This window comes from Copadichromis virginalis, linkage group LG1, assembly GCF_057382275.1.
Source record: "Copadichromis virginalis isolate Kocher_CV1m ecotype Utaka linkage group LG1, C_Virginalis_male_GT1.1, whole genome shotgun sequence".
Classification (NCBI taxonomy): Eukaryota; Metazoa; Chordata; class Actinopteri; order Cichliformes; family Cichlidae; genus Copadichromis; species Copadichromis virginalis.
This window is the reverse complement of record NC_140618.1, coordinates 15,279,226-15,294,891: the sequence shown is the minus strand read 5'-3', so window position 1 is coordinate 15,294,891 and position 15,666 is coordinate 15,279,226. Positions and strand designations below refer to the sequence as shown.

At 41.2% G+C, this 15,666-nt stretch overlaps 1 protein-coding gene across 1 annotated transcript; it reads left to right on the top strand.

Moving 5' to 3' along the window:
- Nucleotides 1-790: 790 nt before the first annotated feature.
- Nucleotides 791-14,966, top strand: kif28 (kinesin family member 28). The gene is made up of 27 exons (XM_085464934.1): nt 791-865; nt 1,217-1,408; nt 1,551-1,601; nt 1,682-1,834; nt 1,925-1,960; nt 2,056-2,175; nt 2,522-2,629; nt 2,737-2,891; nt 2,968-3,079; nt 3,158-3,225; nt 3,379-3,521; nt 3,599-3,720; nt 3,848-3,938; nt 4,118-4,178; nt 4,487-4,610; nt 10,185-10,320; nt 10,415-10,533; nt 10,649-10,756; nt 10,846-10,938; nt 11,134-11,274; nt 11,374-11,444; nt 11,520-11,654; nt 11,887-12,053; nt 12,305-12,399; nt 12,487-12,619; nt 12,753-12,886; nt 13,339-14,966. Exons 1-27 carry the CDS (start codon nt 791-793, stop codon nt 13,495-13,497), a joined length of 3,102 nt encoding a protein of 1,033 aa, XP_085321060.1. The 3' UTR covers nt 13,498-14,966.
- The last annotated feature ends 700 nt before the right edge of the window (nt 14,967-15,666 follow it).

Here is a 15,666-nt window from a genome sequence, read left to right as displayed (position 1 = left end):
AAAACAGAAATCCTGTTTATGTCAGTTTACACTGCTGACAGCTACTGACAGGAGCTGAAAGCAAAAAATAACAACAAAAATAACACAGGCGACATCCTGTGGTCCCTCAGAGGTTGGAAGTCAGTCGAGCTTTACACCCTCACCACCACAACACCACAACAAAAAAGGGATGATTTTGGCATCTTTACACTGGCACTTGCCACGAGCTGTTGCTGTGAAATTTGATCTCACAGAAGGCTTAGATGTTGGTTTAAAAGCATGTGTAAGTGTGTTGTGTGTACTCCCCCAGGGCTTTTGTGTCTCTTTTATAATTTATAGTGTAGATGAGGTGAAAGTGAAACCAGCCTTTTCTCTTCTGGTCCATCTTGCTGAGAGAGGCTAGGAGAGGGTAAAAAAAAGAAAGAAAGAAAAGCATATTTCTACCCATAACAACTCTCATGATCATTACTTTAGTGAATAGTCGGAGATCATAAAATGTGTAGCAGTACTTTCTACACATCTGTTATGTTTTTAGAGCTGTATGAAGTGCTTTAGTAATCAATAACATTAGACAAGGATCTGTTTAAATGCCATTCTGTTTTCATTTCCATTCTTAAAATTGCTTCCATCTTTTAGCAAACCGATCCATGTTTTCAGTTAAACAGGTTAAAGTGTACACCAGCGTTCCTGTCACACAGCCCCGACTGCGCTCATGTTACCGTGTAACTCGACACAGCATTGTGTTGTTCTGAGTGAGGGAGCTGATCAGTCGGTCTGCCCGTGTCCTGTGCCGATACTCGCCTGCTGCACCATGAGGGCTAAAGTCTCAGACATGCACAGTAAGGACTGTGTCAAAGTGGCTGTCAGAGTCCGACCGTTCAACAAGGTCAGTGTGCTGATGTTTTCTATAATAACCACTATTTATTTTTCTTTTGTAAGCCTTTGCTGTCTGCTTTTTAAATACTCATATTTTGTATTCTTAAGGTGTGACCCACACTGATATACTGCATACTTTATTTACCCTGATAAATCCTGTTGCTTCTTTTAACATTTACAACAGTAAATATAAAATTCAAAATTCAAATTGTGTGTTATTGTGTCTCCTACCTTCCCTTGCACTTACCCTCACATTTTCCTTGAAATCTAAAATAAATGCTTTTATAAACCATTTGCTCTCCCAGCTCTTTTTAGTCTCTCTCCATCATTTCATCTTCTTTCGTTTTCTTCCTTCACTCAGAGAGAGAGGGATGCGGGCAGTCGCTGTATCATATCCATGGTTTCGAGCTCCATCACCATCCAGGATCCACGGGATTCCCAGAACCGACGGTCTTTCTGTTTCGATTATGCCTATTGGTCCCACAGCGGTTTCACAAGAGACCACAGGGGTATCTATGTGCCTGAAGAGCCAGGAGGGAGATACGCTGACCAGGTCAGGTCATAAATGAGCTGGGAGTGTGTTGTGCAAGATAAAATCTAGATGGTTTGGGCAGAATAAATCTGAATGGATATGAAGTGAGTTATAAGATTAATAAGAATTAATTTACATCTCATGAGATATCATCCATTCCCAGGACAGCGTGTTCCAAGATTTGGGAGAAGGAATATTGGAAAATGCGCTGCAGGTAGCACTCAGTCTTTATCTGATACTCTCTATCTCACGTCTCAACTCTTAATAACAAATGTTCTAAAATTACATGCGCAGGGTTATAATGCCACATTGTTAGCCTACGGTCAGACCGGCTCAGGGAAGAGTTACTCGATGATGGGTTATGGGCCTAACAAAGGCCTGATTCCTAAACTCTGCGACCGGTTGTTTCAAGCCATCAAAGAAAACCAGGAGAACAGACAATGTCAGGTGAAGCAAAAGCACAAGACGATGCAGAATGCTGTGAATGATTCAGTGTGTAAATGATCTAAAATGTGTTTCTTCTTCATGTCCCTGCAGGTCTTTTTCAGTATGTTGGAAATCTATAATGAGCAGGTGGTGTTTGGAGCAAATTCGTTTCTCTGGATATGATACATGCTACGATGCTATTATGTTTCCTGACTCTTCCTTTTCCTCCCCTCTCTGTCCAGGTGGTTGACTTGCTGTCTCGGGCGTCTCGGACTCCGGGCGGGCTCAGAGTCAGAGAGGAGCAGCAACGAGGTTTCTATGTGGAGGGTCTCCGCACAGTCCCCTGCGAGACTGCAGCTCAGGTAGAGAGATGAATGGAAAAAGGATACAAACCAAACCAATCAACTGCAGTAGCCAAAGGCTAAGGTTGCAGTCATGTGCAGTTAATATTAGAATTTTTAGGGAATTAAATGCTTTGTGATCTTCTTCAAAGAGAGCCTCACGAAGCAGTCCAGCATGAATCTGTTGGACTCGTCTGGCAGTGAGCATCAGCATTCATCAGAGTCAGAAACTAACAGAGTTAAAGACGATACGGCCATCAGTCTGAGCCCCACCACACTGGGCGATGTCGAAGCATACAAAGGGACATGCTGCTGTTTAATCTAAAAACCAAAAAATATATTTTTGTTCAGAAAAATGTGTTTGCAGGTGGAGCAGTTGATGGAGCAGGGGACGAGGACTCGAACCACTGCCGCCACCCACATGAACGCCAACAGCAGTCGATCGCACATGCTCATTATCCTCCAGCTCAAACAGGTAAAGAGGTTCTGTGCACACTTTTCCAATTTGTTAACATAATTAATACAAGAACAAACATATGTTGTATAAATCTACATTTATGTAAGTTATATTATTCCTGTCAGATCTTCTCTAAAGAGAGCATCACGAAGCAGTCCAACATAAACCTGGTGGACCTGGCTGGCAGTGAGCGTCAGCGTTCATCGGGGTCAGAAGCTGATAGGCTCAAAGAGGGCACGGCCATCAACCTGAGCCTCACCACCCTGGGCAATGTCATCAGGTGACCTGCTGTTTGACTTGATTTACTTTGCATTTACTTTAGTATTTTTGACACTCTTCCCTCATCTCTCCTCCAGCTCCCTGGCTGATGTTGCGGTGGGGAAGAAGGTTGTCCATATTCCTTACAGAGACTCGGCCCTCACAAAGTTGCTGCAGTCTGCACTGGGAGGCAACAGTCGCACTGTTATGGTATCGGACACTCATTTGATACGAGGTTGAGTCATTGGAAGATGCTTTTAAAGTAAATTGAATATATTTGTTTTTGAGATTGCCACATTGAGCCCCGCTGATATCTGCTATGAGGAGTCTCTCTCCACGCTGCGCTATGCTGAGAGGTACAATAAGCACTGTAAAGTCTTCTGGATATTTCCCTTCTGCTCTATAAGTAACATATTTAATATACGTTTTATACTTTAGTTCTTTTTGGCCTGTCCTTTATGTCGTTCTACACCTAACTTCTTGTCCCTCCACCTTTTCCACTTCTTCAGGGCAAAGCGTATCCAGAACCGTGCAGTGGTGAACGAGAGCCCCACCGAGCGTCTCGTTAAAGAACTAAAGGCAGAGAACGCCAGACTGTTGCAGCGTCTGAGCCGTCTGGGCCAGGAGGGACGCAGGGCGAATGACGAGACCAGTAAGAATCAGCGTTTGAATGCAGCAGAATGGGATTCAGAGCTGTTGACAGGTCGTCTCGTATCTTTGTGTGTTCAGAGGAGCTCCGTCAGCTGCTGACCCACAATGAGCTTCAGATCAGAGCCATTCAGACTCTATGGGAGCAGCATGTGCAGGAGGCCCTGAAAGACTGGGAGCAACAGTATGCTAACATCACACAGGTGCATGCATAGATACATACGTAGATGCAGACATGCAAAACACACAAGCAAAGGCTGCATTTGATGGAGGTTTTGTATGTAGTGTCTTTAAATGGATGTTTCTTGTTTCCCTCGTCCTCACTGGCAGGAGAGGAGGATGATGCAGATGCATCCCTACATCCTGAACATCAACGAGGATGCTCAGCTGTCAGGGGTGGTGAAGCTTTTCATCCAGGAGGGTTAGTCCATCTGAATCTCTCTGTATCTGTGCCACGAGATGTATGGTTCTCTCCCTGATAGAAGAAGCTACTAAAGGTGGACAATACCAGATAGTTAAATGGCTTAAACAGCTTAATGTAACAAACATGTCCCGCAGATTTTAACATGTTTGGTGAAATGTTAATCTTTTTATCTTTAGGGGAATGGGACATCGGACTGTGTGACTCCTCCCCACGGTCCATTTGTATCAAGGGTCTAGGGTGAGTTTGCCATCATTGCAAAGAATAAGAAAATTGTCTTTTCGTCTGTATGCATATACACTGATGGGGTCTAAATATTCTTTACATCAGTTTTCTGTCTTACATAAAATTGTTTGTGAGGGGCAGCCAATCAAAAGCTGTTAAAGGCTGGGTATCCATAAAATGAGAGGAGATCCATTAATAACATAAGTAAGGATTATCTTGATGTGTGAATAATGCAAACAGACTGCAGCAGAGTCCAATACTAAAAATATACGGAGCTGGGAAGAAGTCGGATCAGTCCCCTTTTTTGTTTTTATGTGCGTTAGGATCCAGGAACGTCATGCTGTGTTCAGGAATGAACAGCGCAGGGTAACGCTGACCCCGATGACAGGAACAAAGGTTATTGTAAATGGCAATCCTGTTTCCCAGGCAACAGAGCTGCAGCACCTGGTGGGTCTTGACTCAAACCTCAATTATATGATGTGGTTGTGTGACATGCTGTTAAAGTATACACTATATATATATATATATATATATATGTATATATGTATGTATATATATATATATATATATATATATATATATATATACACATATGTATACATATACATATATATATATATATACGTATATATATATATATATGTATTAGGGGAGCAACGATACTCGTATCGATATTGAACCGTTCGATACAGTGCTTTCGGTTCGGTACGCATATGTATCGAACAATACAACATTTGTAATTTATTTTATCAACTTTCCTTCTGACGATGCTGTCTGTGTTGAGCGCTCAGTGAATCAGCGTTCGACTACTCCGCCTAGGCTGCACTGTCGAGCGCAGATCCACTGAGCGTTCAACGTAGACAGCATAGTCAGAAGGAAGAGCGCAGGGCAAGCTAGCAGACAGAAGTTAAGCTCTCCTTGCAACATGGCAAATTGAACCTCCCCCACCCTTATTCAGATCTGGTGTTTGGAATTATTTTGGTTTTCATGTGACGTATGACCCTGAAGGTAAGCGCATCATGGACTAAAGTAAAACAGTATGTTGGATGTGCCACGCAATGCTCAATTACATGGGTGGGAACTAGTGTGTTAGTGCAGTTAGCTCATTAACGTGTTAGCCGTCCAGCCCCACGCACGGGGCGATCAGGGGTAGCTCGTTAACGGAGATTTGCCGTGTTGTGGCGTGAACGTCATTTCAACGAGATTAACGCTGACAGCTCTAGTGGGAACACACGAATATGACTGCACATTTACGCCGACATCATCCTAGTGCAAAGACAAGTGGAAGCAGACAAAAACAACAAGCATGCATGCTACAAACTTTACCCGAGTCATTTAGACAGCCGTTAGCACATGATTCTCCTCATGGGGACCTGATATGTTTAATATTGTGGCGAGCTCAGACAAGGAATAGACGGAGGTGTCGTTTGGTCTTGCTTCCCGTGAGCTAGCCAGAGAGCACAGCCGTTTATTGACATCTGCAGAAGAACACTGCCGCTAGCTAACTGCTCAGCGCGGCAACCGCACAGCAACAACACACAGGGCGCCCTCTGACCCCGGAAGGACACACCGTCGCAGCGAGAGGGCGTCACCCGTCACTATGGCAACATAACTGTACAAACAGAACCCCGAACAGCCCTGACTGGCTACATAACCCCCACCTAAGGGGTCAGTCGTCCCCGACGACCCCATTACCCCACACAAAGTCCTGCAAATGTCCAGGTGCCTTCTTTTGGCGCACCGGCCGGTCACGACCGGCGGGGGAAAAGTCACTCGGGTCAAAACATGGGGTGCCACCATCATCCCACTTCTGACACCAATGTGGCGAGCTCAGACAAGGAGGAGACGGAGGTGTCGTTTGGTCTTGCTTTCCGTGAGCTAGCCAAGGAGCACAGCCGTTTATTGACAGGGCAGCAACCGCATAGCAGCAACAACAACAACAACACACAGGGCGCCCTCTGACCCCGGAAGGACACACCGGCGTAGCGAGAGGGCGTCACCCGTCACTATGGCAACATAAACAAAACATAATTGTACAAACAGAACCCTGAACAGCTACCCGGTTGTTCAGTGATGACGCGACGAATCCTACTTCCGGGTCTAAAGTAGTCTGCGTTTAATATGACTTTTGTGTTGTTAACATGTTTAATGTTATGTATTTTCTTCTATTTGATCTCAAAAAGCTCCTAAAACAGTCAGTGATCCCTGTTGACCTCCCTCGGCTTTTATTACCACTAATCATTTATTTAAGCTCAGTTTTTAAAACCTTAGGATGTAACTACAGCCCAGCCCATGCAGCAGTATATGAATGACTAACCTCGTATTGTGGATGGATTATCTCAGTTGTTCTCCTGGCTGAAGTTTGGTGCTTTTACAGCATCCTGCCATGCGATTACATTTGTTCCTGACCACCGAGAACACTCACGTTAACTTTTATCGAGTGGAAAAAAAGTTAGCTTGTTTATATTATGCTAACATAGCTGTGTCGCAAGCGGTCACGTAGCACATCATTATATACCAGCTAGCCAAACTTCAGTAACCCTACAAACGTCACTGCTGTTTAGTTTTCTGTCTTAATTTATGCTGGAAGTGATAGCAGAGCTGTACGTTTTAATTTGTTTCCAAAACCCCGCAGTCAGGACATGCTATATTGTATTTAGATAGAAGCTAGCGAGCTAACTCCCTGCTAACTTCTAACTCCGTTAAATGTCATAAATTCCGTTTTCATGGATGCCTGGATGTTAAAATCAATTGTTACACCTGGTAGAGCAGAACGCTGATCATTTTATTAAAGATGAAAGACTTTAGACAGTTTTTCAACTCTCAGTAATGCCATAGTGATCGTTTGATATATGGACCTGCAGCTGAGTTTAGACCCAGACACGGCTAGTGACGTCAGACTGAACAATCGGGGGTCAGTCGTCCCCGACGACCCCATTACCCCACACAAAGTCCTGCAAATGTCCAGGTGCCTTCTGGAAAAGTCACTCGGGTCAGAACATGGGGTGCCACCATCATCCCACTTCTGACACCAATGTGGTGAGCTCAGACAAGGAGGAGACGGAGGTGTCTTTGGTCTTGCTTCCCGTGAGCTAGCCAGGGAGCACAGCCGTTTATTGACATCTGCAGAAGAACACTGCCGCTAGCTAACTGCTCAGCGTAGCAACCGCACAGCAACAACAACAACAACACACAGGGCGCCCTCTGACCCCGGAAGGACACACCGTCGCAGCGAGAGGGCGTCACCCGTCACTATGGCAACATAAACAAAACATAACTGTACAAACAGAACCCCAAACAGCCCTGACCCGCTACAATATGCTGCTGAGAATATAGCCCAGAAGAAGCGTATAGTATTGCTTTTATTTTGGAAAGAGCCATTTCTCTGTAATAAACTCTCTTTTCCAAAGATGAGTGATTCCTCAATCAGATACAGGGCTTGCAAAATCACTAGCCCGACGTCCCGGGGCTAGCGATTTTTCCAGTCGGGCTACCAAAATCTATCTCTGCCCTGCCCGTCGGGCTATTGTAGGAAAAATATATGTCAATGCTTTTGCATTCTTTCAGAAATGTAGCTGGGTAATTATGTCATTGGCATCGGTGAGCCACTGTCAATATGTGACATATTGAAGTCGCGTTTGAATTTGCGCTTGTTTTTTGCTTTCACTTTGCAATCACGTGAACTGTGTATAGAGAGCGACAGCACTGATTGGTGAGTGATGATAATTTGCGCACCAATTCCTCTGACATCGTCTTATCAATCGTTAGCTTACTATGCAAACATGACAAGTGAAATCTCCCGCAGCAAGCTTAAACATATGAGAGGTTGATCGCGCAGAGAATCGCTGACCGTTATATGTGTGTGTGTGTGTGTGTGTGTGTGTGTGTGTGTGTGTGTGTGTGTGTGTGTGTGTGTGTAAAAGCAGCAGGATATATATTTTAGTTCTGCTGAGCCAAATAAGACAGGTCAGGGTGAAGAAGTGACAGCCAAAGAAAAGCTTACCACAAAACGGAAAAGTTATGACAAATCAGACTATAAGGCAAAAAGAAAGTGCAGCTTTATGGTTTCATGGACAAAAGAATTTCTGTGGCTGCAATATGACGAGCTATATAACCGGGGCTGCACATAAGTGGTCCGCAGGTGCGCATTGGCAGTCAAAAAACAAACAAAAAAAAAACCGCGCACAAGATATGAAGTTGCAACGCGTGTTTGCATACATAAGATTTTCTGGAGGAGGACAGACATTTGTTTAGAACTCTTAAAGATGTCGAAGAAGCTCCTTTAAGCAATTACTTTGGTGTTCCTCCACCTCCAAACAAATGTCAGAAGGAGTCCGAACCACAAAAGAAGCGCGTATTCTCGGAAAAGTGTTTGCAGGAGGTGAGCTGGCTTCAAACAAATGATGAACGCACAGAGATGTGGTGCGGAATGTGCCGTGAAAATCCCACTCTAGCGGACAAAAACAGTGCTTTTTATATGGACGCAAACGCGCGTTGCAACTTCTTATCTGGTGCGGGTCTTTTATTTTGACAGCGAATGCGCACATGCGGACCACTTATGTGCACCCGTGTAAATAACATAATGTTCTGCCGGGTGTGTTGTTGGTTTTCTCTCGATTTCTGAGTCGACAAGCGCCTTTGTTACTGGGACCAGTCATTTTAAGAAAGGCCCCCATTAGAACCCATGAGAAATGCATTATTGCTCAGTCTGCAATATCTTTCCCAGAACAAACACCAATTGCAAATAACATACTAAAAATAAACCTGAAAAATCTGTTTAGAACAGCTACTATGTTGCAAAGAGTGAACTACCACTGGCAAAATTTAGCAGTCTTTGCAAACTTCAAAAAGCAAATGCCCTCGATCTTGGTTCCACTTGTCTCTTACCTGTGACTTCAGTGGAAATTTCAAATTCAGGATCTGACACAGACTGATTCATGTCCTACACCGTTCTTACAAGTTCATAGAAATTTATGTTCAATTAGAACCAAGTATTTGAGTTGATGATTGTAATTTTTATACAATGTTGTAATTTGTTTTTCAACAATTTTTTGATTAATGTTTTGTTTCCTTTACAATATTATACTTTAATGTATAATATTGTAAAGGAAACAAAACATCAATCAAAAAATTGCTCTCTTTTTTTATTCGGGCTACTTACATTTATTTTGGGCTACCAAAAACTGAAGAGTCCCTGCCCAATGGGCTACCAGGGATTTTGAAATTTTGAGAGCCCTGAGAGATATTTATTTTTTTAATTACTTTTGTTTCAGCAACATTAAATTTAAAAACTGTACTTTTGAGTTAAAATATATATTTATAATTTTAATAAATGACAAATTAAAAAGGCATGAACATTTTTTTTGTATCGAAAAAATATCGAACCGAACCGTGAATTTTGTGTATCGTTGCACCCATATATATATATATATATATATATATATATATATATGTATATGTATATGTATATATATGTATATATATATATATATATATATATATATATATATATATATATATATATATATATATATATATATATGTATATATATATATATATATATATATATATATATATATATATATATATATATATATATATATATATATATATATATATATATGTATATGTATATATATGTATATATATATATATATATATATATATATATATATATATATATATATGTATATATATATATATGTATATATATATATATATATATATATATATATATATATATATATATATATATATATGTATATATATATATATGTATATATATATATATATATATATATATATATATATATATATATATATATATATATATATGTATATGTATATATATGTATATGTATATATATGTATATGTATATATATATATATATATATATATATATATATATATATATATGTATATGTATATATATGTATATATATATATATATATATATATATATATATATATATATATATATATATATATATATAAAAATTTTATTTTCTATTTTTATCAGGATCGCCTCATTCTGGGTTCCAACTGCACCTACCTGTTCATTGGTTATCCATCAGAGAGATGCGGGGATGACTGGAGTCGCTATGATTACGATTACTTCCAGTCTGAACTGGCTGCAGCTGAGGGCATCCACCTGGGTGAGCGGGAGCGTGAATAACTCCACATGAAGGGCTCTTATTTTTTGAAGGAAACTCACTGAACTCATTATATTATTCATCTGCATGTGTTTAGGTGAGTCCAGTGCTGGATCGAGTCAGACAGACCCCAGTCTGCTAGCTGTCTTCTTTGATTACATCAAATTGATGCCCATGGTGGCTGAGGCCAACCAGATGAGCCAGGAATTGAGCAAGGTAACGCACGGCCTCAGGGTGAAAAATTCTGTATTTAACGTGTTCCTAGAAAGCAAATATCTTTGGTTTCCTGTGCGTCATCAGATTCTGGCCATGTGTTGCATTGTGTTTGCAGGATGTGGAGTTCAAGCTGGAGATTAAAAATCTGGCACTGTCAGATTCAAAAGGCCACGATCTAGAGAAAGACATCGTTGTCAGAGTCACCTCCAAGGGAACCAAGCAGGTTGGTCTGTCCCTGTATGGGGTGTTTTGTCACTTGTGTAAACTGCAGCGTCACTTTGAAAGATTACAATCTTTGCATGCACTCTGCAGGTCTGGATGTGGTCCAAAGCCAAGTTTATTAACCGCAAGTTTCTGATGGAAGAGGTTTACCAGCAGCATTTGGCAGAGCAGAGCGGAGACAATGTATGTTAGCTGAAAGAACAATGTTGATGTTTGTTGGCTTGTATTTACCTTTACATCTCTGCAGATGTTTAAGCTAAATAAAACATGTGCATATTCGCTATATTGACATCACATATTGTTAGGATGGTCAGCACTTCCTAAAGCATAAACCTTTCCAGACCAGTAACTCTATTATTAAGACTTTTATGTTTTTAGGAAGTAGCCGGGCTGTCAACAGTAACATTACCCAGAGATAAAGACCCATTCTGGGATCCAATTGAGCCTCTTCTCCTGGGCACTGCCCACCTTTGGCTCCAATCGTTGGCCTTCCGCATCCCTCTGGAAGAGCAGCTAGAGGTACAAACTGATATACTCCATACACACTGGCATCTTCATCTAAAAGTATTTTCAGATGACAGTTAAATAAAGTCAGTGGGTGATGATCCCGGTCTGCAGGTGTTGGGGTCAGAGGGCACAGAGGAAGGCATTCTACAAACACAGCTGGTCCCCTGCTCTTCAACTGGACTGTATGTCACACATGCACAGACACACAAACCTTCAGTGCACAGGTATATCAGTAACTAGACGTTCGCACTTCCCAGCCCTCTGGGTGAGGATGACATCCTGATTGACCCATCAGAGATACTGGGTAGACGACTAGACTTCCAGCTGGTCCTGGATCAGTGTTGTGGCTTACGCTGGATCAGAGAGGCCCGCAATCGAGGTGTTCAAATTGGGTAAGGCACATGTGGCTCGGTGTAGAGTACACTGCATTAAATCCTATTGAACTTGGAGATGGAAACCTGGTATATATTTACTGGCACATAGAGGAAGCTGTTAATAATTTTAGCTTTTGAAAAGGTACCGTGGACTCAAGCGTGAAGTCTCCAGTCGTGTCGTCTTCTAAAAGAAGAGAGTTGTGAAATGCTTTCTTCTCTCCGACATTACTTAATCTCCTTACTCTGTTAGTTTCAGGTTATTTGACTGCAGCCAGCCTCTGTACACTCCAGCTGTTTGGCACAACGTGAATCCTCTGCTGGATCACAGAGTCCACTTTGCCTCCCTCCACACCTCCCAGCGTCTGCTAGACTTCCTGCAGAGCAGCGCTGTGGTGCTGGAGCTCTGGGGCCTTCAAGGTGAGGATGGACATTTTTTTTATTTATGCCTGAAGTAAGTGAACTCGGTGATAGCTATTATAACAACAAGACATGCTTAATTTTTTTTTAATGAACCGCGTGGGATTTAAACATTTAAACTGGATTTTAATTTCATCGTGTGTACATTATACATCACATTATTAAATTTCTCATGCAGGTTTAAGAAAAGCCACAGCTGAAATAGAAAGTTTCTTTAAAGACTGCTGCTCAGTGCTTGTTTTCTATCCCAGAGGGCTGCACTCAGTTGAAGTCTTCACTGGAAGGTGTGCGGATGACTGCAGATGGCATCTTCATCATTGATGAGTCGAGTCCAACAGAAAACACAGTGAGTTAGACGTTTAGGAGTAATTGTTTACGTTGACATGAGTTATTTATTGTCTTATTTATTCAGTGTGTGTGTGTTTTATCACAGGCTGTAGACCCCTCAGACCTCAGTTGTTCAGTAAGAGCTCTTCAGCAGGACTTAGATGAACTAAAGAGTGTTAATGAATCACTGAGGAAAGAGAATCACAATCTGAGGGAACAACTCAACACAGCCAGGAATGGTAACAAAAACATACACGAGTTTGTGGTTTCTATTCCAAAGAACTGAAAAAACTACCACACATATGACTTTGGAAGCTTTTGACTTGCTCTTTCAGAAACACACACACACACATTTCTCTCTTCTGGTTTTAGGTGGCGAGGGTGCGCGTAGTCGCTCGGTGCGTCCCAGCTGTGATGCAGAGTTTGCCCGCGCTCTGAAGGTTTTCTATCACAGCATGACTTCAGTAAGAGGTCAGCTGCAGCGCCTGCGCAGACACAGGCCCAGCGTACGTATTCACGTGTTATCTTCTGTCTTAGCATGAGTTAGTGTTACTACAATGTGGACATGCTTAAAATCCTTAATATAGTGAATCAGCACAGAATGAAATATTGACCTGTTTCATCACATTATTAGCTCCAAGAGTGAACAATTTTGAGCTGCTGCGTTTAGAAAATTACATCTGTGCTGTAGTTATTTGGCTTATGCCTCCAATAGATGCATGATAACTGAAGCACTGTGAAGGATCTGCAAGTGTTATTGTTGTGAAAACTGTTTAAGGTCTGGCCAAAAGAATTATTGACTTTAAACATTAGGAATATGGTTCCGAGAACTGGAGCTGATGTCATAGCAATTTACCAAAACGTCTGATAAATTGCACTTGAACAGATTGAATCCTGCCCATGGATATAACACTCCTGTTTGCACATCATGCAGGATGTTAATGTGCGTGCTTTCCAGGAGGAGTCAGACCTGCTGGGGCTCAGACTGTTTGTGGATGAGCAGAGTCATTTGCTGAGAGACTTCTCAGAGCAGCTGGAACAGAACGTCTCTACGCTCAAACAAGATGTGGCCGCCATCGTCCGCCGGAAACGAGAACGATCAGGAATCTGGTCTTGACCAGGGTTTTTATTTTTTAGGAAAGTATACATTTATGTTGACACTTTAATTTCGCAACTCTGCAGATATTCCGGTTGAGGGTATGAAATGAGCAGAACCAGGTTCTTACAAACTAAATTCTTTGTTTGGGTAAATAAACATGACGGGGATCTGTTATGATGTTCCTCATTTTCTGTCATATACACTTTTCAAATGGTACATGCTTGTGTTAAAGCTGGAAAAGCCATTGAGATAATGAGGTACCTGAGAGCCAAAAGCCTTTCTACTCTTAGCTCTGAAGGATGTCACCGAGAGCAGATATCCCGAATATCTAATATCTGAGGCACAGCAGCTCCACTCACTTGTTTTAACAGTCAAATTGACTGAGGGGCTACAAACGCTCAGTGAAATCAAAAGGGGCTGTTTTGAAATAGAAATCATGAAAAGCTACTCTAATGGAGTTTAAGAATGAGAGCATGGGGTTAGAAATGAGGCCTAACAGATTAGAATTAGTTCCCATTAATGAACACTACATGCACAGTGGACCATGTTCAACACAGTTTATACATAAAAGTATTCACCATATTTTCTGTAATACTTCCTTCTTACTTTTTGTCTGTAAAATGAAGTTTATTCCGGTGGATTATTCTTTTAGTACGCTTGGTTAACAACAATGTATATGCAAGTCTACTATTAAGAGTAACTACAAGTGAAGTCTGTTTAAAAAAAGTTTATTAGACTGCATGTATAAGACATCGTTACAGTTCCAAACTGCAAATAAATTAAAAGGCAAAGACAGCTCAAGTTTCAAAATTCACAAAATTCTTACCGGTACACATTTTTTTTAAGCATCATTAAAAATCCATTGTGTTTTCAAGCTAATGTAGTTCACTTTGAAGCTGTATCACTGGATGACAGAAATCTTCCTCGTGTCTCACTGTGGGGGGATTAATGTTAACGTAAGTGAACAAGAAAAAGACGTCAAACAGCTGAGCGAGATCGTCTCTCCTTATGTTGAGTTTATGACATATTTACGACAGCGTCTCTCACTGCAACGTCTAATTTGGAGGTAAAAAGCACAACGGTTGATGTTTGTAAGCAGTCACGACTTGTAAGAGTACAGACAGTTGCTGTAGGTCCAAAAAAAGATTAGCGTGGGCACATTTACAGGAGGAGGCAGATGTGAGGCAGATTAGTCATCACACAGTACAGAATTTATAAAAAAAAAAAATCTATGTACAAGAAATATGCAGGCAGACAAGCTGACAGCACATAGCTGCTCATGAGAAATTTAAAACAAGACAGAGATGAGAGGAGCGAGGCAACGGCGAAAGGCAGAGGATAAGCCTGGCTTCAACTGAAGAGGTAGACTGTGGGATAGACAGACAGTTACAGATATTCTACTGCGAGGAGAGATTAGATTCTTCACAAATAAGCACCACATGTTATTTTTTATCAGAACTGATCATGTTAGGTTTAGGATCAGTATCTTCCTTTCCAAAAACAGCACCCAGTAACATGAATGTACAGTTACAGAGAAAGCTGAGGGTCCAGGTGAGGTAGGTTAATCAGGTTTCTAGGATTAGGGACCAAACGGAGCTGCATGAACATGAAACAATATTCATTTCTTTTTGCTCAGAGTAGAAAATAAATGTCAGAGAACAAGAAGCACAATGACTGAACATTTCTTTTTCTAATGTTGGACTGTCAGTTGTCTGCACCTCTTTGGGCAAGTTTGAGCCTGAGGAACAGGACTACAGATGATCACAGAGCATGTACAGGAGCAGTTTTGGTGTTTATATAGTACATTGGTGATTATTGCATTTAAAAAAAAAATCCACTTCCTTCCTAAAGGAAACCCATGCTATCTGTTTCCATTTAAAATTACAGTCCTATCTGTGCAGTCATGGGGTTTGAATGCACAGATTTTGTTCTTACCTAACGTCAATCAGCTTTCTTTTTCAGAGGGTAAAAAACACGGGGTTGTATGTTAATCGGATTGTAAAGCCACAGGAGGCATATTTTAGATTTTTACCTGCTATTTCGTTTATTCTTATAAAACACTGAGCATGCATTTGTTTTGTAAATTATTATCTCGCTTGTTTAAAAAGTTGCCTTATCGCTTCTTTGCCAGGTTCAAGTCTCAGTGCAGACAGTTCAGAAGACAGTATAAAAGATGGACGTGGCTTC

Coding starts and splice junctions, on each gene's coding strand:
- kif28 (XM_085464934.1), top strand. CDS start 791: ATGAGGGCTAAAGTCTCAGACATGCACAGTAAGGACTGTGTCAAAGTG. Junction 1,961..2,055: donor TGGAAATCTATAATGAGCAG/GTGGTGTTTGGA, acceptor CTCTCTGTCCAG/GTGGTTGACTTGCTGTCTCG. Junction 10,534..10,648: donor TGAGCCAGGAATTGAGCAAG/GTAACGCACGGC, acceptor TTGTGTTTGCAG/GATGTGGAGTTCAAGCTGGA.